General features: G+C 37.5%; 2 protein-coding genes across 2 annotated transcripts; both read left to right on the top strand.

The window, feature by feature from the left end:
- The first annotated feature begins 8,332 nt into the window (after positions 1–8,332).
- On the top strand, positions 8,333–17,938 carry LOC104237555 (MLO-like protein 8). Its single transcript, XM_009791728.2, has 15 exons — positions 8,333–8,801; positions 9,894–9,951; positions 10,041–10,249; positions 13,799–13,915; positions 14,631–14,691; positions 14,807–14,895; positions 15,019–15,093; positions 15,175–15,263; positions 15,352–15,401; positions 15,519–15,559; positions 15,633–15,806; positions 16,348–16,383; positions 16,478–16,545; positions 16,649–16,709; positions 17,370–17,938. Exons 1-15 carry the CDS (start codon positions 8,673–8,675, stop codon positions 17,775–17,777), a joined length of 1,665 nt encoding a protein of 554 aa, XP_009790030.1. The 5' UTR covers positions 8,333–8,672; the 3' UTR covers positions 17,778–17,938.
- A 3,451-nt stretch (positions 17,939–21,389) lies between these two features.
- On the top strand, positions 21,390–21,953 carry LOC138885920 (uncharacterized). The gene has a single exon (XM_070166923.1). It carries the CDS (start codon positions 21,390–21,392, stop codon positions 21,951–21,953), a length of 564 nt encoding a protein of 187 aa, XP_070023024.1.
- Positions 21,954–23,397: the final 1,444 nt, after the last annotated feature.

The following is a 23,397-nucleotide window of genomic DNA, read 5'->3' as shown; positions in this document are numbered from 1 at the left end:
GATTTTGAAAAGAGAACTTAAAGGAAAAACCCTAATCGGAAAAGATGAAGAGTCTTTTTTTTAAAGCAAAGTTAAAGAAGCTTCGAGAAGATATTTAAAAACTCATGGTAAGCGTGGATATAAGGTAGATCTGAAAGAAGTCGAAAAGGTCTTAGAGATTAGGACTTCAAAAGAAATCAAAAGCAACGAGAAAGGCCTTGAAAGTTACCGATCTAACTAGGAGAGTCAAAGGTCTGACTTGAATGGACATGGCTGGCCGGAGAAAGGTCAGGGATGACTGGAGAAGAGTCATCGAGCAAAGACTGGACCAAATCCCTTCAGAGTCTGGTCATGAGACCACAGAACTAAACACATAGAAGCCTTAGAAGGCTGGTATAGGTCTCCGATGACCTCGGAAGGCCATGGATTAGGGTGGCGGCGGCTAGGATTTGAGGGTGTTGTAGAGAGGATTTAGGAGAGGAAGGATTCAGAGGCGGCGTATGGTAACAAATGAAAGGGTTTGGGGGGTAGTTCGGAATTAATTAAGGCAAGGGTGATTATTGGCCATTGATCTGAATGATCAATGGCCCGGATTAAAACGGGTAAGTGGGTGGTTTAATGAAACTGGGTTGGGTCAGTTTAAATTGAAATTGGGTTGGGGTTCAATTGAGGTAGAACTAGGCTACAATTGAAATAAAATCTGGCTAGATTTTAAATAGCCATTTTTCCTATTTATTTTATAAAAATAGTAAATTAAATTTTGGAAATGTATTGAAAGTAATAAAATAATTTTAAACACATAATTATTAATTTAAAAATACTGTACTTAATTTTTTTATAAATATAAACGCTATTAAATCTTAAAAGGGGCTAATATTGCAATTATATGCAATTTAGCTTTAAAAATACTAAATAAATTTGTAAAAATATGCGAAAACTATATTAGCTATATTTTAGTATAAATATGAGAATCCAATAAATGAATCACCAAAATGATAATTTTGGGAATTATTATTGGGTTTTTATGAATAAAATAGGGGAATAAATTGGTCTAAAAATCTTTAAAAATTAAGGAAAAAAATAATAAAACATTTGGACATACTTATATATGCATACATATGCTATTTTTAAAGTATTTTGTATATTAAGAATATATAGGGAAAAATTGGGTATTAACAGCTGCCCCTCTTTACCTAGGAAGGATGAAAGAGTTGTTAGGTAAAGATATGATGACCAATTTTGACCGAGTGAAATGGTTCGAAGAGGTTTAGGTCGCGCTCTAGCTTCTGAGCTGCCTACATATTCCCAACTTTACAGGAATCAGGCTACATGTAGTTCAGGATCCATCGGCGGAGGATGCCGATAGAGACTTTCCAAAAACGGACGCAATATCCAGGACGGGGTGAATGGTTAAGGTCTGATATGGCTGTGGGAACTGGAGCGGGATCGCTGTTGCCGAGATGGCCGTTGCTCGCCGGTTTACCTACAAATAAGCAATACAAGCATATATTGTGCGTAAATTTAAACATGATGCAAATTCTCGTTGGACCATGAAGGTTGTCTTTGGACAGTTAGGATGACGTCCTTAGACCATGATGTCCTGGGCCATGAAGCGTGCAATAAAGGATTCACAGGCCATGAAATGATGCTCTCGGCTATGAGGATGGTGCCTCTGAACCATGATGCCTTTGAATAATGATATGCGAAATTAAAAGGGATCCTCAGGCCATGGCATGGTGTTCTCGGGTTATAAAAATGGTGCCTTCGAACGATGACGCCTTTGGATGATTTGGCGATCTTTCAGCCCATGAGATGCAGTATTTGGCGATCTTTCAGCCCATGAGATGCAGTATTTGGCGATCTTTCAGCCTATGAGATGCAGTATGAGGCGATCTTTTAGCCCATACAGATGCAATATGTGGCGATCTTTCAATCATGCAGATGTAGATGTAGCGATCTTTCAGCCATGCAGATGTAGATGTGGCGATCTTTCAACCAAGCAATGCAGTAGGTGGTGATCTTTCAGCCATGCAGACGTAGAAGTGGCGATCTTTCAGCTATGCAGACGTAGATGTGGCGATCTTTCAGCCATGCAATGTAGTAGGCGATCTTTCAGCCATGCAGATGCAGATGTGGCGAATTTCAGCCATGCAGATGCAGATGTGGTGATTTTCATCCATATAGATGCAGATGTGGTGATCTTTCAGCCATGCAGTGCAGTAGGTGGCGATATTTCATCCATGCAGATGCAGATGTGTTGATCTTTCAGCCATGCAAATGTAGATGTGGCGATCTTTCAGCCATGCAACGCAGTAGGTTGCAATCTTTCAGCCATGCAGATGTAGAGGTAGTAGAGCTTAACCTAGGAAGGCAGAATGGTAGCCTTATGCAATGCAAAAATGTAGATGAAGACAACGTTTAGTCTCGGAAGGCAGAATAGTAGCCTTATGCAAGAAATAAAATGGCAGATGGTAAAAGAGCTTTCTTAGCTGATAGCAGATTGCGATATAGTGACTTCTGGGGACATTGTAACACACGGAATGTCAATGGTGTGTATGGATATAAAATGTTGGTAAATGCAACAGTTCTAAGAGTTGTATTCCTGAACAATGTTTGTCTCGTGAGTGTATAGTATGTTTGGTGATTTCGCAATCCAAGTGCCTGCATCCAAGGAAAAATAGTGAGTTTTGCAAAGGGGGGAGGTTAGTTCGTATCCTCGCTGGCTCTGCTTGACTTGCTCGGCTTTGATCTGGTGTTACTGCATGTATCATTGGGGTAGTGTTGCTAAACAAGGCAGTTTCAGTAATAAACATGCATGATTTCGTAAAAATATGACATAAGTATATAATTAAGAATAACTTTTAGATGAACCGATGACTATGACGCGGTTCGGGACATTGCAACCTCTCTTGCTACGGAATTTTGAGGGTCCTCCTCAAAATTCTGCCCCAGTTTAGTGGGTTGATGCTTTTGACTATTGTTTGCAACGATCGACTGAAATTACTTCGGAATTTTGAGGGTCCTCCTCAAAATTCTGCCACAGTTTCCAATTGCGGGGGAAATGAAAATTTTATTGAATTATGACCGAACCGATAGGGCTGCCTACGTATCCATTCTTAAACGGGAATCAGGTCAGGCGTAGTTCAAATTACATCATACAAGGAAAGCATAAGATTACACATAGTAACGCTTGACTGCATCTGAATTGATTGGTTTAGGTCAGACTTCTCTGTCCATTTCTGCAAGTATGAGGGCTCCTCCTGTCAGAACCCGGTGAACCATGTATGGACCCTGCCAGTTGGGAGAGAACTTCCCTTTGGCTTCATCTTGATGTGGGAAAATTTTCTTCAACACCAGCTGCCCCGGTGTGAACTGTCTCGGCTTGACTCTGTTGTTGAAGGCTTTGGACATTCTGGTATGATAGAGTTGACCATGGCAGACTGCATTCATTCTCTTTCCGTCTATAAGGGCTAGTTGCTCATAACGACTTTTTACCCATTCTGCGTCATCAAGCTTATCTTCTTGTATGATCCTTAGGGAAGGAATTTCTACCTCAGCGAGAATGACTGCTTCTGTACCATAAACCAGCATATAGGGGGTCGCCTCGGTTGATGTGTGGACTGTGGTGCGATATCCCAATAAAGCAAATGATAACTTTTCGTGCCATTGTTTATGCTTCTCTATCATTTTCCTCAATATTTTCTTGATATTCTTATTGGCGGCTTCTACGGCTCTATTCATCTGAGGTCTGTAGGTTGTGGAATTCTTATGTTTGATCCTGAAGGTTTCACACATGGCTTTCATCAGGTTAGTGTTGAGGTTGGAGCCATTATCAGTAATGATTGACTCTGGAATCCCGAATCGACAAACAATGCGGTCGCGGACAAAGTCTGCCACGACTTTCTTAGTCACTGCTCTGTAAGATGCTGCTTCGACCCATTTGGTGAAATAGTCGATTGCTACTAAGATAAACTTGTGTCTGTTGGATGCAGCAGGCTCAATTGGTCCAATGACATCCATTCCCCAAGCGACGAGCGGGCACAATAAGCTTGTTGAATTAAGCTCATTTGGAGGCACCTTTATCATGTTTGTATGTACCTGACAGCGGTGGCATTTCCGGACATACTGGATGCAGTTCGATTCCATAGTCATCCAAAAGTAACCAGCCCAGAGTATCTTCTTGGCTAAGACAAAACCGTTCATATGTGGACCGCAGGTCGCAGCGTGAACTTCCTCTAGTAGTCTGGATGCTTCCTTTGCGTCGACACACCTTAATAATCCCAAATCAGGGGTCCTCCTATACAGGATTCCTCCGCTGTGAAAGAAATTATTGGACAACCTCTGAAGTGTGCGTTTCTGAGTAGGGTTTGCGAGCTCTGGGTACTCTCCTTTTGCCAAATATTCCTTGATGTCATGAAACCAAGGCTTTCCATCTGCTTCTCTTCAACATGGGCACAATAAGCTGGCTGATCGTGGATTTTTACTGGAATGAGATCAATGAAATTCTTGTCTGGATGTAGTATCATAGATGACAGGGAAGCCAATGCATCGTCGAACACATTCTGGACTCTAGGAACATGTGGAATTCTGTCTTTGTGAACCTCTTTCTCAATTCCTGTACATGATACAGATACGGGAGTATTTTGGAGTTCTTGGTTACCCATTCTTCTCGGACATGATGTATAAGTAAGTCTGAATCTCCAATTACTAGTAGCTCTTGAACATTCATGTCAATGGCCATTTTGAGCCCTAAGATGCAAGCTTCATACTTAGCCATATTGTTGGTACAGGGGAACCTGAGTCTGGCGGACACCGGATAATGTTGACCGATTTCTGATACTAGGACTGCTCCTATGCCAACTCCTTTGAAATTTGCCGCCCCATCGAAGAACATTCTCCAACCGTCATAGGATTCTGCAATGTCATCTCCTATGAATGATACCTCTTCATCAGGAAAATATGTTTTCGGGGGTTCGTATTCTCCATCCACGGGATTTTTAGCAAGGTGATCCGCTAGTGCCTGTCCCTTGATTGCTTTCTGAGTCACGTAGACAATGTCAAACTCACTCAACAGGATTTCCCACTTGGCTAGCTTGCCAGTGGGCATGGGCTTCTGAAAGATGTACTTTAAATGATCCATCCTTGATATGAGATATGTGGTATAGGCACAGAAATAGTGCCTCAGCTTCTGACCTACCCAAGTCAAAGCACAACAGGTGCGCTCTAACAGAGAATACCGGGCCTTATACGGGGTGAACTTCTTACTGAGATAATAGATGGCCTGTTCCTTCCTCCCCGTTTCATCATGCTGCCCCAGAACGCAACCGAAAGCTCCATCCAAGACTGCAAGGTAGAGTAATAAGGGTCTACCTGGCTCAGGTGGGACCAAGACTGGTGGTGTTGACAGGTACTCCTTGATTTTGTCGAAGGCTTTTTGGCAATCATCAGTCCATTTGATAGCAGCGTCCTTCTTCAACATCTTAAAGATTGGCTCGCAGATAACTGTAGATTGTGCTATGAACCGGCTGATGTAGTTGAGTCTCCCCGGGAAACTCATCACGTCTTTCTTATTCTTTGGCGATGATAGTTCCTGAATGGCTTTGACTTTTGATGGATCCAGTTCTATTCTTCGACGACTCACAATAAACCCAAGCAATTTTCCAGCAGGAACCCCAAATGCGTATTTTGCAGGATTTAGTTTCAGGTTGTACCTCCGCAATCTATTGAAGAACTTCCTCAAATCTTCCATGTGATCAGTGGCCTTCTTGGACTTGATGATGACATCATCTACATATACCTCGATTTCCTTGTGTATCATATCATGAAAAATGGTAGTCATGGCACTCGTGTAGGTGGACCCTGCATTCTTCATGTCGAATGGCATCATCTTGTAATAGTACATTCCCCACGGCGTAATGAAAGCCATTTTCTCAGCATCTTCTTCATCCATCCAGATTTGATGATAACCAGCGAAGCAATCTACAAATGACTGCAGCTCATGTTTGGCGCAATTGTCAATCAGAATGTGTGTATTCGGCAAAAGGGAAGTCGTCCTTTGGACAGGCCCGGTTGAGATCCCGGTAGTCGACATGTTATGATTGGAGATTGCGGCCAGGGTTGATTTAATGAGAGCGGTCCTTCCTGCTATGTTAAGGAGGTTGATTTTCCACGTTTTTAGTCTATTGTTGAGACGGTGGATTATATATTGAAAGACACTCTCTTAGGCTTGATTATATCGTAAATACTTTAATTGCAAAACTCTTCATTTTATTAGTGGTACATCACTAATAATATAAAAACCGGGGGTTGGAAGAGAGGGGAAGGAAAATGAACTCCAATACATAATAAAAAGATAGATGTAAAATCATATCTCATATTTATTAAGGAACATATCCCGACTATTATTTAATTCAGAGAGATAATTAAAATTTAAAAGTAGTTGTTGAGAATAGTGTCTTAATGAGTTGGTTCTTTATCTAATCTAAAAGGGGAGCCACAATTATGAATTATGATTAAGAAAGCTACGTAAAGCTGATCATCTTTTGCTGTTCCCTCTTGGCATTCCCAAATTATACCATTAGCTAGAAGAAAAAAACAAAATCCAGCTCATCCACCCTAACTTAAGAAGAAAAGTTGTGAACATAAAAATATTCCCTCTTTTTTTTTCCGTGTTAAAAGCTTAATAATAATATGAATAAAATGAAAGAGAAAGATTAAAAGAAAGAAAAAGGGCGACGAGATTATGCTAGAAACTTTTTCTTTAGAAATAATATTATTTTTTTTCACTCTTTAGAAATAATTGACATATTGACAAAAAATGTAGGTCCATAACTGGAAAAGTGAAGGAAGTAGCACAATTTTTAACGTATTATCAATTAATTTTGGCAAAAAATAAACAGTACTCAATTCTTAAAAATTGAATGCAGAGCAGAGCAGGTCACTGAACAAAATTTCCATCTTCCGTTGCAGCTGTGCACTGTGTATCCATTAATTCCCACACGTTTACAACACAACGAATTTATATTTTATACATAGTAGTATGCACTTCATCGCCCTTAATTAGGAATAATGAATCTTTTGATCCAAAGTGTTTTACTAAATTTATCTATCATGATTGATTTAGCAGGGCTAGTAAATTTCCAATATGTTAGAGAGCTTTTAATATTTGTTATTTATTGTTATATATAAAATTGCTATTACTTTTATAAAATTGCTATTAGTCTTATAATTTATTTAGAGGAGAAGCCCAGATGCTTCGGTAAGGAGGTGTGAGTGGCTGGTTGTGGAGGGCATGAGAAGAGGTAGAGGGCGGCCTAAGAAGTATTGGGAGGAGGTGATCAGACATGATATGGCGAGACTTCATATTTCCGAGGACATGACACTTGATAGGAAGAAGTGGAGGTCGAGTATTAGGGTTGTAGGTTAGGAGGTAGTTGAGTCTTGCCTTACTTTATACCTTTGTGAGACTAGTCTGGTAGGATTTTTGTCTAAGATAGCTAGTGGCAAAGTTGTGTCTTACTATTTCGCTTTTCAGTGTATGACCTATTTACTAGCTATCGCTTTTGCTTTGCATCTTTCATTTGAATTTCATGTTGTTCATATTTTTCCTATGATTTCTGTGGTGATACTAATGTTGTCTTCTTTGTCCTTTTATTTTCTTGAGCCAAAGGTCTTTAGGAAACAACATTTCTACTCCTTCGGGGTAGAGGTAAGGTCTGCGTACACACTACCCTCTTCAGACCCCACTAGTGAGATTTTACTGAGTTGTTATTGTTATTGTAATCTATAAAAAATAATTTATTGACTCTCGTGATATTTTTAAGTAAATTTGAGTAGTTTTTTTTTTTTTTGTTACAAAAGATGATTTGCTGATTTTGGTATAGTTAAATGACAATAATGAAACTACCATTAAACATTTAAAAAAAGGTTAAAGATTTTATCTTTTTCGTTTAAATTCTACTCGGCCGTCCTAGTATTTTAAGCAGACAAATTGACGCGATCTGCGCCTCCTAATTCTCCATCCAGTCACGGAGTATTAATTGCTTTCAGATCCAATTTTCCTCTTTTCAGACATTACTTACATTTTATTACTAATTCACCCCTTAATCAAATTTACTGTTTCACTAATCACTTTTTAAGTCAAAACTACACTTCCTTGTGGTAAGTGGTAATTTAAAAAAAATAAAATTATAATTGCACTGATAATATAAACTATTTAGACCGTTTGGTATATATAACTTAAATTTTTTTTTTCAAAAAAAGCCCCTTAAACCCAAAACCCATTGCCAATTCCCCCCTAATTCACATTTAGCGTTACAAAATAAATACAAACTTAAATCTTTAAGCGTTGACTGCCTCTCTTGTCCCTCAACCCCTGTTCCACTATGTGAAAACAATTCCTACAAAATTGTCTAAAGAATAATTAAGGAAAAATATTAAATGTAAAGTTCGTAGATGTCACATTAATTATGGAAGGCCTTTGCATATCTCTATGAACTACTCCTACAATAGAATAAGTATCAGTTTCTTTTAGAGTAGTGCAGTTCAATGCATGCATTTACTATATCCCAAGAGAGTTCAAACCCAGAATTATTTTTGACCAGATTGACAGATACCCCATTAAGATTAAATTTTTTTTTCCTTTGCAACTGAAGTTAAAAAATCTTGCTTTTTGAGAGTGAAGTTTTGTAGGAATGGCAGGTGGGGGTGGAGGTACATCAAGACAACTTGATCAAACACCCACTTGGGCTGTTGCTGGTGTTTGTGCAGTCATTATTATCATTTCTATTGCTTTGGAAAAGATTATTCACAAACTTGGCACTGTATGTATGCTAAATATTTAATCTTTTGTTCTTCAATTTGTACTTTTGTTGGGGATTTTAATTGTTTTTTTTTGCTTTCTTTTTCTGGTTGTTAATCTTGGATTTTAATGTATAAGATGTGTTGATATTTCTCCTAGCCAGCAGCATTACAATAAGTGTTTGCTTGTAGAAATTTTCTTCCTTGTTTCTTGGTTTGGTGTTAAGAGGATTTTGCAGCTATATTTGCTGTTTGACTTTTTAATTTTTGCATAAAGACATTACCTTTTTATCCGAGGATGTCTTGCCTTAAAGCCTGGGAAATATTCTTGACTGCTCAGATACTGATTACCAAACAATGGGTTGTTACTCTATGAGTATACCTTTGTTTTGCTAGTCCTAACCCTTGCCTTGTTCTTCCCTGTTTTCCCTCTTTTGCTAGTCCTAATCCTTTCTTAGCTTTGAGGTAATTTCATGTGTTTGAATTATTGTGCACATTTGGTTTTGCTATCTTGTGCTATTTCTATTATTACAACAACAAACCCGGTAGAATCCCACAACGTGGGTTCTGGGGATGGCAGAGTGTACGCAACCTTACCCGTACCTTGAGAAGGTAGAGATGTTGTTTTGTGCTATTTCTGTTACTATTACCCCCAAAAGAAATGTACCCAAATTGGATTCTTGGACATCATAGCTATGTGATTTATGTCATCGGCCGTGGGATTTATTTTCAACCACTGAACGCCTTTTATGTGCTTCCTTTTTAGTTTTGATCAATTAAACGAATAAGGGCGAGAGGAAAAAGTGGTTTCGTGTTGTGCCTTGTGAAATGAACCTTCCGTTTTGTGTAGCAGAAACTATATTGCCCTGTGATATATTATGTTGAGCACATCTGCTTGGAGTTCATTGTTCATCCTTTTATTCAGATGTTTGGGCTTGCCTTTGCTCTGTCAAGGAGCATCTTGAAGTGCACACGCATTTGTGTTTCCATATTGTATATTTTGATATTTATTGTATTTATATTGACATGACTTCTACCAATTTATAGTGATTGTTTGGGTCCATTTGGATCTTCACTTCTCTAGTGATTTACTTACAAAATGAATCTTTTCCCAGTGGCTCACAGATAGGCATAAGAAAGCTCTATATGAGGCTCTGGAAAAGGTTAAGGCTGGTAAACTTTGTGCTCTCAACTTCTTATCATTTTACCGCGGAATAGTCTTGTTTTCTGTATTAATGGCTCGTTCGCTCTAATTGTTGCAGAGTTGATGATTCTTGGTTTTATCTCATTGACCCTTGTATTCAGCCAGTATTATATTGCTGGAATCTGTATCCCACCAAGTGTTGCCGACACAATGCTCCCGTGCCCTGCTGTTGACAAAAATGCTAAAACGGAGGAAGCCGAGGAACATCGGAGACTTTTATGGTATGAGCGCAGGATTTTGGCTGGCGCGGAGCCTAAATGCAAGGATGTAAGTCATAAATTTGTATATGGAAAAAATGACATTGCAGGGATTTTGCTTGTTGTAGTCAATCACGCTTTCCTTAAATTAATTTAGGTGACACTAATTTTGTTTATCTTTTTTAACTGAGACAGTCAGATATTATGCACAAAACTTTTAAGATATTGTTACTCGTACTGATTGACTTTTCAAACAATCAGACCTGTCAATAAGAAAGCTGCAAAACAAAATTAACTTCTCATTTAAGTATCCAGGCATATGGAAAGTAATTTATATTGCATGCCTGTAGCCTGATCAAAGATAAGTAAGGACTCTTTCCTTTCGAAGTTTCTGCCTTCAATAAATAGTAAGCAGTCTTAGGTCTCTCCTCTCGACGTGCAAATAAAAATGTTTAAATAACTATGCAGTTCAATTCGTACATTGGTTAGAAGGATCCAGATTTTGTATTTACAATATTTAAGATCCACCTAATGTGGTTCATTTATTTTAGGATCCACCTGATAATGATTGCCTGTTCCAACTTATATACTTCGGTGGTATGTTCCTCCAGGGGAACCTGGTGTGTATGTGTGTGTGTGTGTGGGGGGGGGATTAACCTCAATATGTTAAGATTAGCAGGCTTGATATTCTTTGAGACCCTCGCGACTCAGCATAGGCTCTTAGTGATGGACATCGGCATTATGATAAAGACGAAGAAGAGGTATGCTCGTGGACGACCGAGTATTAGATGGGGAGCTTTAACAAAGGATAAAGCCCATGAGTTGGAGGGGAGGTTATCCGCTATGGGAGCTTGGAGGAGTAGTGGAGACGCGAGCACTATGTGGTCAACGACGACGAACTGGGTGAGGGAGGCGGCGAGAGAGGTGCTAGGTATAGCAAAGGGTTTTTCTGGCAGGCACCAAGGCGACTGGTGGTGGAATGACGTAGTCCAAGGTAAAGTGGAGGCGAAGAAGGTAGCGTACACGAAGTTGGCAGGTAGCACAAGTGAGGAGGAGAGAAAGTGGCTAGGAAGGAGGCAAAGCTGGTGGTCACGGAGGCTAAGAATGCAGCGTTTAGTCGTCTATACGATGAATTGGGGGAGAAAGGCGGGGACAGGAAGTTGTTTCGGCTGGCTAAGACGAGGGAGAGGAAGGCCCGGGATCTAGACCAAGTAAGGTGCATCAAAGACGAGGATGGTAGAGTATTGATAGGGGAGACGTACTTCTATGGTCTTCTAAATGAGGAGGGGGACCAGGATATAGCGCTAGGGGACTTGGGGCATTCTTAGAGTCTTCGAGATTTTAGGTATTGCAGGCGCATTAAGGTGGAGGAGGTCGTGAGGGGTTTGTGTAAGATGAGTAGGGGTAGAGCGACCGAGCCAGATGAAATTCCGGTTGAGTTTTGGAAGTGTGTGGGTAGAGCAGGATTGGAGTGGCTGACTGGGTTGTTCAATGTAATTTTTAGGACGAAGAGGATGCTGGATGAGTGGAGGTCGAGTACAGTGGTACCGTTATACAAGAACAAAGGTGATATCTAGTGTTGTAACAATTATAGGGGTATCAAGTTACATAGTCATACCATGAAAGTTTGGGAAAGGGTGGTGGAGGTGAGGGTGAGGAAGACAACGTCTATATCCGACAATCAGTTTGGGTTCATGCCGGGTCACTCCACTACGGAAGCTATCCACCTTATTAGGAGGTTGGTGGAACAGTACAGGGATAAGAAGAAGGATCTGCACATGGTGTTTATTGACTTGGAGAAAGCGTACGACAAGGTTCCTAGGAAGGTGCTCTGGAGATGTCTCGAGGCAAAGGGCGTGCCGGTAGCCTACATAAGAGCGATCAAGGACATGTATGATGGAGCTAAGACTAAGGTTAGGACTGTGGGAGGCGACTCGGAGCATTTCCCGGTTGTTATGGGATTACACCAAGGCTCTACGCTTAGCCCGTTCTTATTTGCCTTGGTGATGGATGCATTGACACACCATATTCAAGGGGATGTGCCATGGTGTATGTTATTTGCTGATGACATAGTTGTAATTGATGAGACGAGGGTCAGTGTTAACGAGAGATTGGAGGTTTGGAGACAGACCCTTGAGTCTAAGGGTTTCAAATTGAGCAGGTCTAAGACAGAGTACCTGGAGTGCAAGTTTAGCGCTGAGTCGAGGGAAGTAGGCAGGGACGTGAGGCTTGGATCACAGGTCATCCCGAAGAGAGATAGCTTCAACTACCTTGGGTCGATGATTCAGGGGGACGGAGAGATCGACGAGGATGTCACTCACCGTATAGGGGCGAGCTGGATGAAATAGAGGCTTGCATCTGGAGTTTTGTGTGACAAGAAAGTGCCATTGACACTAAAAGGTAATTTTTATAGAGCTGTGGTTAGACCGGCTATGTTGTATGGGGCAGAGTGTTGGCCGGTTAAGAACTCCCATATCTAGAGGATGAAGGTAGCAGAGATGAGGATGCTGAGGTGGATGTGCGAGCACACTAGGATAGACAAGATTAGGAATGAAGATATTCGGAAGAAGGTGGGCGTGGCTCCTGTGGATGACAAGATGCGGGAAGCGAGACTTAGATGGTTCGGGCACGTGCAGAGGAGAAGCCTTGATGCGCCTGTGAGGAGGTGTGAGAGGTTGGCCGTGGTGGGTACGAGAAGAGGTAGAGGGAGGCCTAAGAAGTATTGAGGAGAGGTGATCAGGCAGGACATGGTACGACTGCAGATTTCCGAGGACGTGGCCCTTGATAGGAAGGTCTGGAGGTCAAGCATTAGGGTTGTAAGTTAGGGGGTAGTAGAACTTTCCTTACTTCATACCGGGGGTGAGGCGGGTTTGGATTAGGGTTAATCTTAGATGGCTTGCAGTTTATGTTGAATCCACACTATCCTTGCTGTTTATCTTAGCCCCGGGCCTTAGATACTAGTTAAGTTATTGCATGTCATTCATCTTTGGGTTGTTATGCTTCTGTCACTATTACGGTTTCTATATGAATTGTTTTTTCTTGTTTTTTATTTCCGTCTTTCTGAGCCGAGGGTTTATCGGAAACAACCTCTCTGCCCTATCGGGGTAGGGGTAAGGTCTGCGTACACATTACCCTCCCCAGACCCTACTTGGTGGGATTTTACTGGGTAGTTGTTGTTGTAGAATGCTAGGTTTATTTAGTGACAAGTGAAACAGCAGTTACTAGAGGAATGTGGAAGGCTTTGTAGCTCAGCTATAATCTCCACCAAAATGAGCACTTGTTTGTCCTTTAAATATCCTGGTAGCTATTAATTAACGAGAAAACATCTGATGCCTTAACGTTTAAGTAGTTTCCTGAAATAGTAATTTTAGGATTTGCCGTTCTATCGATACCGCCAATGTTATCTTAGTGTGAAATTTCTTAACAAAAGTGCCATTCTATCAATAACCGATACATTTCATCTAACTGTTGCTTCCTGTAAAGTTAGCTCTACTACTAAATAATTACCTTTTTGGTTTATCTATTTTTGGATATTTATGTGGCACTTCCTCTAAATTTACTAAATTACAGCATGCTAGGCTGTCTTTATTATCAAACTAATTTGAGTAACCTTTTACAGGGACGTGTTTCTCTCATTTCTGTCGATGCGCTGCATCAAATACACATCCTAATATTCTTTTTGGCGGTCCTTCATGTGATATACAGTGCTATTACTATGTGGCTTGGAAAACTTAAGGTAATTCAAAGTATAATTTTCATTAATTCCTGCATTATACTTGAACTGCTGTGCCATTTTGTGTCGACCTTTTGGAATATCAAGAGAAACTCTGGTGGAGACCAGTTATCGGCTCTATATTATTTGGTGGTTTCTCTGGTCCATACCTTGAGCCCTTCAGAATTCAGATGATATATCAAATTTTGGACAAACATTCAATACTCTACTGGTAATAAATTAAAAACTGCAATACCAAATGTTTATGACATATCTAATGTTGATCATTACTATGCTCTCCTCCTTACTAGAATATGCCTCTAGATTTCCTTGGCTGTCGCATCGCTGAAGTACTTAAGCATCCAGCATTTTCTCTTTTCCTCATAGTAATGAATTAATTAATATTCAGAAAGTGTATGAAATCATTCCAGGAGTCTGGTTTACATGTATGCTCGATGATTTCTGGGGTCTACGGGATAAGATGACGAAGTCAATTTTTTCTTGTTTCATTGAAGATAAATGTGGTAAAAAAGCAATTGAAGATAAATTTCATGTGTGTTTCATCCAACTTTTTATACTTTTTTTAAAGCACTTTTTGTTTTGGTTGATACATTAGATATCAACCAAAGAATTGGACAGTCAGTCAAGGGGTGCTGTTCATGGTTTTGTTCATTATTGATATTTTTTACTATCCATTTTAGATTCTAGACTGTCTAATGCTTGAAAATATGTTCTTCAGATTCGTGGCTGGAAAGGATGGGAACAAGAGACCTCAACCCATAACTATGAGTTTTCAAATGGTATGTCATAGTCTGCTGTACAAATAGCGGAAATCTCTGATTTGCTAGTAAACTGTGTTCGTTATCCTCATTTATTTGGATTGGCAATTGATCATTTCTTACATGGAACTTATAGATCCTTCAAGATTTCGGCTTACTCATGAGACATCATTTGTCAGAGCACATACTAGTTTCTGGACCAGGATCCCAATCTTCTTTTACATTGTGAGTAAGACACTTATATGAGAAGATATTGTTATTTTTATTCTATTTAAGAATTGCTTTATTCTTCAGCACATCCGGGAAGAAGAGTAATGCTTATTAAATGTTGCAATCTTATCTTTCCAGGGATGTTTCTTCAGACAATTTTTCAGGTCCGTGAATAAGTCTGATTACTTGACCCTCCGCAACGGTTTTATCAGTGTGAGTTTAGTTCTTTAAATTTTTTTTATGTCTTTCTTCTCTGTTTTCCTCTAGACATTATGGATTATGCTTCTTGTATAGGTTCACTTGGCCCCTGGAAGTAAATTTAACTTCCAAAAGTATATCAAGAGGTCATTGGAGGATGACTACAAGGTAGTTGTTGGTGTCAGGTAGAGAGATGTGCTATTTCTTTATCTCAGTTTTTCCTAACGAACATGTACTGTATCATATCGACTGACTTATATTTGCTATTGGCAGTCCAGTTTTATGGGGATCGTTTGTGGTTTTCTTGCTCCTAAATGTTAGTGGTAAGTCATATGCTGTGATGGAAATATATTTGGACAATTCTTCTTTTTTTCACTTTCACTAATTAAGTCTGTTATTCGACATTTTTATATATTTCTGAAACATTTGATACATTTCAGGGTGGCATGCGTTGTTCTGGGCATCCTTAATTCCTATGATTGTAAGTTTTTTTTTTCCTTGTCCACCTTTTGTGATTCCATTGCAGGGAATTCTGATACTTATTATTTTCGCAGATCATTTTAGCTGTTGGAACAAAGCTTCAGGCGGTGTTAACAAGGATGGCTCTTGACATCTCAGAGAGACATGCAGTAGTCCAAGGCATCCCTCTTGTACAAGGCTCAGACAAATATTTTTGGTTCGGACGACCTCAATTGGTTCTTCACCTCATCCATTTTGCCTTATTTCAGGTATTACATGTCCCAATCAGATATATGTGATAAGCTAAAATACTGGCGTATTAGAGGACTGGAATGTACTTCTTCCATTTCAATCTAAGTGACGTAGTTTGACTTGGAGCGGGGTTTAAGAAAAAAAAAAGACTTGAAACTTGTACCAAACAGATAATAATTGTCTCTAGTCTGTTTCTATGAGTTAAGGTCTACGTACACACTACTCTCCCCAGACCCCACCGGTGGAAATATACTGGTTTTGTTGTTGTTGTTGTTGTTGTTGTTGTTGTTGTTGTTGTTATAGTCTGTTTCTGTGAATGACTTGTGAGAGATAAATGTGTGGCTAACGCTGCGAAGTAAACGTTGAATTGTGCATACATTCATGTCGAGGATTTGGGCTTGAAATTTAAAAAAGAAGGGAAAATAGGGCTGGTGTCTGGATTTTAATAGTTTGCCTTATGTATCTCATGCAATTCTCTATCTCCATCTATTTCCTGACACTGACAAAAGTTCCATTGTTATGTGTATCTGATGCTAATCTATCATTTCAATTTGACAGAATGCGTTCCAAATAACATATTTCTTGTGGATATGGGTAATATTTCTTCCCCTTGTATCAAACTTCCCAAGATATTCAGTTTTAAAACCCATGAAACTATTGGTTGAAATGTTGATTATTTATTTTGCAGTACGAGTATGGGCTAAAATCTTGCTTCCATGACAAATTTGGCTTCGTCATCGCGAAAATTGCTTTGGGGTATGTTACTTGCAATAGAAAGTCACTTTATCAGGATGCCTATATATATGTTCTCAGAGCTTCAAACTGAAGCTTATGAATCTACTTTGTTGTCCCATTACAGGGTGGGAGTTTTATTCTTATGCAGTTATATCACTCTTCCACTCTATGCCCTTATAACTCAGGTATTTTATCAAATACTAACTGGAAGTTCCCAAGTGTCACGGTCCCCCCCCCCCCCCCCCACACACACACACACAAATTGAAAGCATAAATGTATTTAGGTTCTTTTCGCACCATTTTGCTTTGACCAAGCAGTTAGCTAGGGTACAAGCAAATATATTGTAGTCATTTAGCAGGATGGAAATGTGCCATAGTAAACTACATGAACTTCTTAGTACAACAATAACAGTGTCTACATCACATTCTCAATCAAGTTGGAATCGGCTGTATATATCTTTACTGCTCATTTAGCTCTGTTTAGGGCTTTAGGCCCATCTCAATTCAATATTACCTTGTCGTTTTTCGCTTCTCGAGATTCAAACTATGTCGACCTTTGACCAATGGTTTCTTCAACATATTAATTTTAGAAGAATTGCAATTTGTAATACTTTTCGTATAGTTTTTGAGTAGCTAAATTTTAATTTTAAAATATTGAGTTGATCTAATCTATATCTTCGAAGATTGGTCAAATTGACTCTCGAAAAGGGAAACATGGCAACTTAAAAGGGACGTGAGTATATGAAACAGTATTATACGTGGACTTTATAGTGTTAGCCAAGACTTCTTGTACTTTACATGGGAAAATAGGCTTAATTTTTATTTGTCATGATTGGAATTCGCAGATGGGCTCCAATATGAAGAAATCCATTTTTGATGAACAAACCTCAAAGGCGTTAAAGAAGTGGCATATGGCCGTGAAGAAGAAAGCGGGAGCTAAGGGAGACAAATCCACGCGAACACTGGGCAGTGGAAGTCCAAGGTCCTCAGTTGGCTCGCCTCTACACTCATCGATTGGTCCTACACTTCATCGGTTTAAAACTACCGGTCACTCAACACGTTTCAACGGCTATGACGATGTAGAAGCCTCTGACCTCGAGAACGATCCAACTACACCGATAAACCGTCCCGAGGACTCAAATGCACATGTTACTGATGATGATACTGAACGTCAAGTGCATGTTCCTCAAAAGGAAGAATCTACTAGGAATGAAGATGACTTTTCATTTTCGAAGCCTGCCCCTCAAAGGTGAAAAGGAAGCAGATAACAAATGCATATTTTTGGAGGAATATTATACGAAGTAGTTAGCCATTCCCAGAGAATCATATACATAACATATTGTCTCCACTACTATTTCTTGCCTTTTTACTATATTCCATTTTGAAATTATAAAAGAAAGGAAATTTGGATTTAGCCATGAAGTTTGGGTTCGAAAGTTCAAACACTCAGGCATCTATTTTCCTTATTATTTGTTGTTATACTTTCAAGTTTACCTTTAATGACATGTTTTTATAGTCATAAAATATCATAACATAATTAAGATAACAAGTTCGAAAGCTCTTTTTTATTAAATTCCGTGCGCATCCAAATAGTGCCATAAAATGAAACGAAGGGAGTAATAGTTGGTGTAGAATTCTACCTTGGATAAAGTATTTTAGTGAATTCGGTACATTATTAATAAACGTGTGTCATGTGTTCCAAGCAGGGCTAATGTAGTGTTCAACCGACTTGTTTAATTAAACCCATAACTTTCGATGTAGAGTAAAATTTTATATACAAAAATTTAATAAAATTGTAAAAATAGTAGATATGAACCCATAATTTTAAAACTATCACGGGTTCAATGTTAAAAACCTTAAAAGTTGAACGCATAATATTTAAATCATGGATCTGTCTCTGGTTTTAAGTACGTTGTTTTACTTGAATAAAGTAGTTAGTTAATATGCTCTCTTATTTCAATTTATCATTTAGAGTATGTTTGGAAAGCCACCTCAGAATTGGATTTGGATGTAATTTAGTGCAATTATACAGTTTGACATGTTTGTCTGGCAAAATAATTACTTGGGCAACATGAAATTGGGGTGTAATTACACTCTCCAATTCTCAAAGAGTATGTTTGGAAAGTCACCCTCTAATTGGAATTGGTGTAATTACTAGGGTAGTAATTACACAGTTGTGTAATTGCGACGACCTGTTTGTTTGCCATAGTATAATTACAGTGTAATTACAAGTTTACACTGTAATTAAAAAGCAAAAAGGAAAGAAATTAAAAAGCAACCTTGTAATTAAACAATGTAATTACCACCAATTCTCACCTCCCCCTTGAGAATTCGAGAGTGTAATTACACCCCTCCAATTACCTCCAATTCCATGTCGATCAAGTAATTACTTGGCCAAACAAACATGCCAAACTGTATAATTACACCCAATTACACCCAATTACACCCAAATCCATTTCCAAGATGGCTTTCCAAACGGGCTCAAAGGGAAGGTGAGAATTCATGGTAATTACACTGTGTAATTACAAGGTAATGTAACTTTTCTAATTTTTTTTCCAAATATATTAAGTACTATTCTTTTTACAATATTCTTTTTTATTTCTCTTATTCATTTTTTTAAACCTTCCAGCACGTTTGCTTATTGTGTGCTTCCCAACAATTTTGCAACTTTTCATATTTAGCTATTTTTTTCTTAGTTGTTAAACACAATTTCGATTTTACTAGCTTTAATTTCTATTTATTAGTACAAATAATTATTAAGAAAAAAATACCTTTTAAACTCATATTTATCTTCTTTTTTTTAATTTAGAAAGTGCAACAAATCATAGATTTCATATTTTACTCATATGAGTTGGTAAAAAATATAATTTTTTTTATTAATTTTTTTAAGTTAAGATATTATATATTGAAAATAGTCAAGATGCCGATAATATTTTTTCGATTTTAGTTACCAATTTATAATTATTTAATATTTTTGTTTTTTAAAATATATTTTAAATCCCTGATTATAAATAATATCTAGCATTTCTTATATATACAGGTATTTGTTACACATTAATGACTTAGTGAAAAAATTATATTGCTATTGAAATTAATTAAAAAATAATATTATTTATTTGGAAAATACTTACTACTTTTAAGATATTATTTATCAATTGATAATTATTTCATATACTATTTAATATATTTTGATAGGTTAATCTAAAAAATATTTGCTTAACTATGTAATTTCACTTGTTCAATCAAACATGACAATGAGAATTACACTGTAATTATGTTCTGGCAAACAAATATGTCATTATAATTATTATATTATATAATTATTAGGGTGTGTAATTACTATCCAGGTAATTGCTTAACCCAAAAAATAGTATTTGAATTATATATAGATATATATATATATATATATATATATATATATATATATATGGGAAAAAAGAAGATACCTGTCAAAGCATTAGGAATTCCTTTGACGAAGAACTCAACGCTATCGAGAAAAATGGTTGAGTGGAAGTAAATGCTAGAAAACCAGAGAATTTTGTTTGGGTGGGGGTGGGGGGTTCAGTGTTCCACTTATTTGTTTTGAAGAATTAATCCAAGTAGCCGCTCAGCCAATCGCTTAAATTAAAAATAAACAGTGAAAGTATAATATATATATATATATATATATAATTTATGTATTATATGTATATAATTATGTATAAATAATATATAATCTATGTATATGAATAGAAAAAGTAAATAATAAATATGATGGTTATTTGTGGAAAGATCTCATTTGTTTTTTCAATAATTTGTGGAATATTATATAAAAAAGATAGCGAAGGAAAGACAAAGAAGATAAGAGCACGGGTAGAAAGAGGGTTCTGCTAGAAAATGATGGAAAAGTAAAAGGAGGGATGATTTGGGTCAAGTTTGGGAACGAATGGAAGTTCCTAGTCAAGTGAAATAGTATAAGGATATTGTGAAAGTTGAGGTAAAACATTAAGGATGATATTGGTAAAAAAAAAACTCTCCAATTCTCCCTCTAAACTTTTTATTTTTCATCCACTCACTTTTTTTGTACTCATTGCCATGCTTGCATATGCCCTAAAAAATTCTTATAGTTTATTGGATAGCATAATCTTTGTTGCACATATTTCAAAAATATATCTCTGTTATAAATAGAACTCTATTTAGAGTGAATGTCTATCTTATAGAGAGTTCTACTTTGTGGCTAAGTCATTTTCTCCCAATAAATAGAGGATCGTACCTCATTGTAAATCATCCCAAAATTCAATAAGAATTACTCTCTCTTTCTCTGCAATATTGTTCTTCTACTTTTATTGTTTATTACACGTTAGCAGCACGAGACTCTACCGTCTCAAGAAGCTCTTTGAGAAGATTAAGGTATAACTTTTCTCCTCTTTTTAATTATGACTGACATTATGAAAAGAAAGTTCGTTGCCCTTGAAATTTCGGGCAAGAACTATATGACATGGGTGTTGGATGCTGAAATCCATTTAGATGCAATGAGTCTTGGAGACACCATTAAATACAAAAATAAAGCATCTACCCAAGGCTGTGCTAAGGCCTTGATTTTCTTGCGACATCACCTTGATGAAGGTTTGAAAATAGAATATCTCACAGTCAAAGATCCACTTGTTTTGTGGAATGGCTTAAAGGAAAGATATGACAACTTAAAGTTGGTCACTCTTCCACAAGCACGATGTGATTGGGCTCATTTGAGGCTCCAAGACTTTAAGTCTGTTTCTGAATATAATTCTGCGATGTTCAGAATTACTTCTAAATTGAAACTCTGTGGAGATACTATCACTGACTATGATATGCTTGAAAAAATATTTACAATGTTTCATGCCTCTAATATGGTCCTGCAACCGCAATACAGAGAGAAAAGTTTCAAGAAGTACTCTGAGTTGATTTTTCTTCTTCTTGTGGCTGAACGAAACAACGAATTGCTCATGAGAAATCACGAAAATCGACCCACTGGGTCTATACCATTGCCTGAAGTGGATGAGGTGTATTCCCATTATGCTAAGCATGGAAAAGGCCGTGGCCCTATTCGTGGTCGTGGTCGTGGTCATGGTCGTGGCCGTGGACAAGGAAGAAATTTTCCTGGTGTTAATCACCCCCCAAAGAAAAATAACCACCAAAAGTGGAAAGTGAAAGATGAGAAGCTAAAGGCAAATGGTTCAGAAACTGAATGTTATTGTTGTGGTGGAAAAGCACACTGGGCAAATATTTGTCGTGTAGCAAGACATTTGGTTGAGCTTTATCAAGCATCTCTAAAGAATAAAGACTCTGAAGCTAATTTTGTCTATGACAATGAATTTGACATCACCCACTTAGACGTGGCAAACTTCTTTAAGCGCCCTGATGGAAAAATAGACCACTTGATCGGTGATGGATCTGTGGTTAAAGAAGATTGAGTAGTTTGATTTTATTTTATTTTGTTTATTCGTATTAGTTAGTGAATAAACATCATGTAATTATCATAGTTTACATGAGTAGTAGTTTTAATTAGTATGTCGAATTAGTATAATCTGTTATTGAATAAAGTTTGAGAATTGTCTAAATTTATACTCAGCATCAGTTGTAATTTATGTTAGGAGTTGATAATCGTGAAAAAAAAATTACAAAAAAAAAAATAAAAAAAATAAAAGGGACGAAAACTTGCAAACGAAAACTAGCGTGAAACTATACACGGGACGAAAACTAGCATGAAACTATAACTTGCAAATGAAAGGGACGAAAACTAGTGTGAAACTATTTGCTAAAGCATTTCAATAAGTTAGGATTGATTTCAAATCAACTGACACTACGAAATTTTTATTAAAATGCAATCTTTGTTTTTTAATTAAGTTGTTCAATCAACGATTGTGTCTTATGGAAAATTATCATCACACTTATTGAATAAGTTATTTTTGGGTTATTGACTTCACTTTGAATCCTTTCCTATATCTCTGAAAATACTAATATTTATTCGTATATTTCTTTTGTATGTCAAACCATGGGAAGTAAATATGGATATCCCACAAAACAAATTTGGATTAAAGTTCAATTGTAAAAATATTTGTTTAATTGATTCATGTACGACACATACAATATTAAAAGAGAAGAAATATTTCTCTCATTTAAGTATGTGTAAGACATATGTTACTACAATTTCTGGTAGTAGTAATTTAATTGAAGGCTCTGGAAGAGCTACTATAACTCTGCCTAAGGGAACAATACTTATCATAGAGAATGCAATGTTCTCCTCCAAGTCTAAGAGGAATTTGTTGAGTTTTAAAGACATCCACCGAAATAGATATCATATTGAGATAATAGATGAGAATAATCTTGAATATCTCATCATTACCAAGAATGTCTCTGGCCAAAAGAGGGTTATTGAGAAGTTCTCATCTTTATCTTGTGGCTTGTATTAGACAAGAATTAGTGCAATTGAGGCACATTCTACCGTAAATCAAAAGGTTACTGATTCCAATACTTTTATACTTTGGCATGATCGATTGGGACATCCTGAATCAATTATGATGAGACGAATGATAGAAAACTCAAATGGGCATCCATTAAAGAATTTAAAGATTCTTTTAAATAATGAATTTTTTTGCACTTCTTGTTATCAAGACAAGTTAATTATTAGACCATCACCAACAAAGGTTGGGATTGAGTCCCCTGCATTTTTGGAACGTATACAAGGGGACATTTGTGGACCTATTCACCCACCTAGTGGGTCGTTTAGATATTTTATAGTCTTAATAGATGCATCTTCTAGATGATCTCATGTGTGCCTATTGTCATCTCGCAACCTCGCGTTTGCAAAATTAATGGCACAAATAATTCGATTACGGGTACAATTTCTCGATAATC

The sequence above is a fragment of the Nicotiana sylvestris genome, chromosome 2 (genome assembly GCF_000393655.2).
Source record: "Nicotiana sylvestris chromosome 2, ASM39365v2, whole genome shotgun sequence".
Lineage (NCBI taxonomy): Eukaryota > Viridiplantae > Streptophyta > Magnoliopsida > Solanales > Solanaceae > Nicotiana > Nicotiana sylvestris.
The sequence above is the reverse complement of the archived record's forward strand: the minus strand, read 5'-3'. Positions and strand labels throughout refer to the sequence as shown.

Excerpts from the sequence above, each read along its gene's own strand:
- LOC104237555 (XM_009791728.2), top strand. The coding sequence starts at position 8,673 with ATGGCAGGTGGGGGTGGAGGTACATCAAGACAACTTGATCAAACACCC. Across the intron at positions 15,560-15,632 it reads CATCCTTAATTCCTATGATT|ATCATTTTAGCTGTTGGAAC; the intron begins GTAAGTTTTTTT and ends TTATTTTCGCAG. Across the intron at positions 16,546-16,648 it reads ATCGCGAAAATTGCTTTGGG|GGTGGGAGTTTTATTCTTAT; the intron begins GTATGTTACTTG and ends GTCCCATTACAG.
- LOC138885920 (XM_070166923.1), top strand. The coding sequence starts at position 21,390 with ATGGTCCTGCAACCGCAATACAGAGAGAAAAGTTTCAAGAAGTACTCT.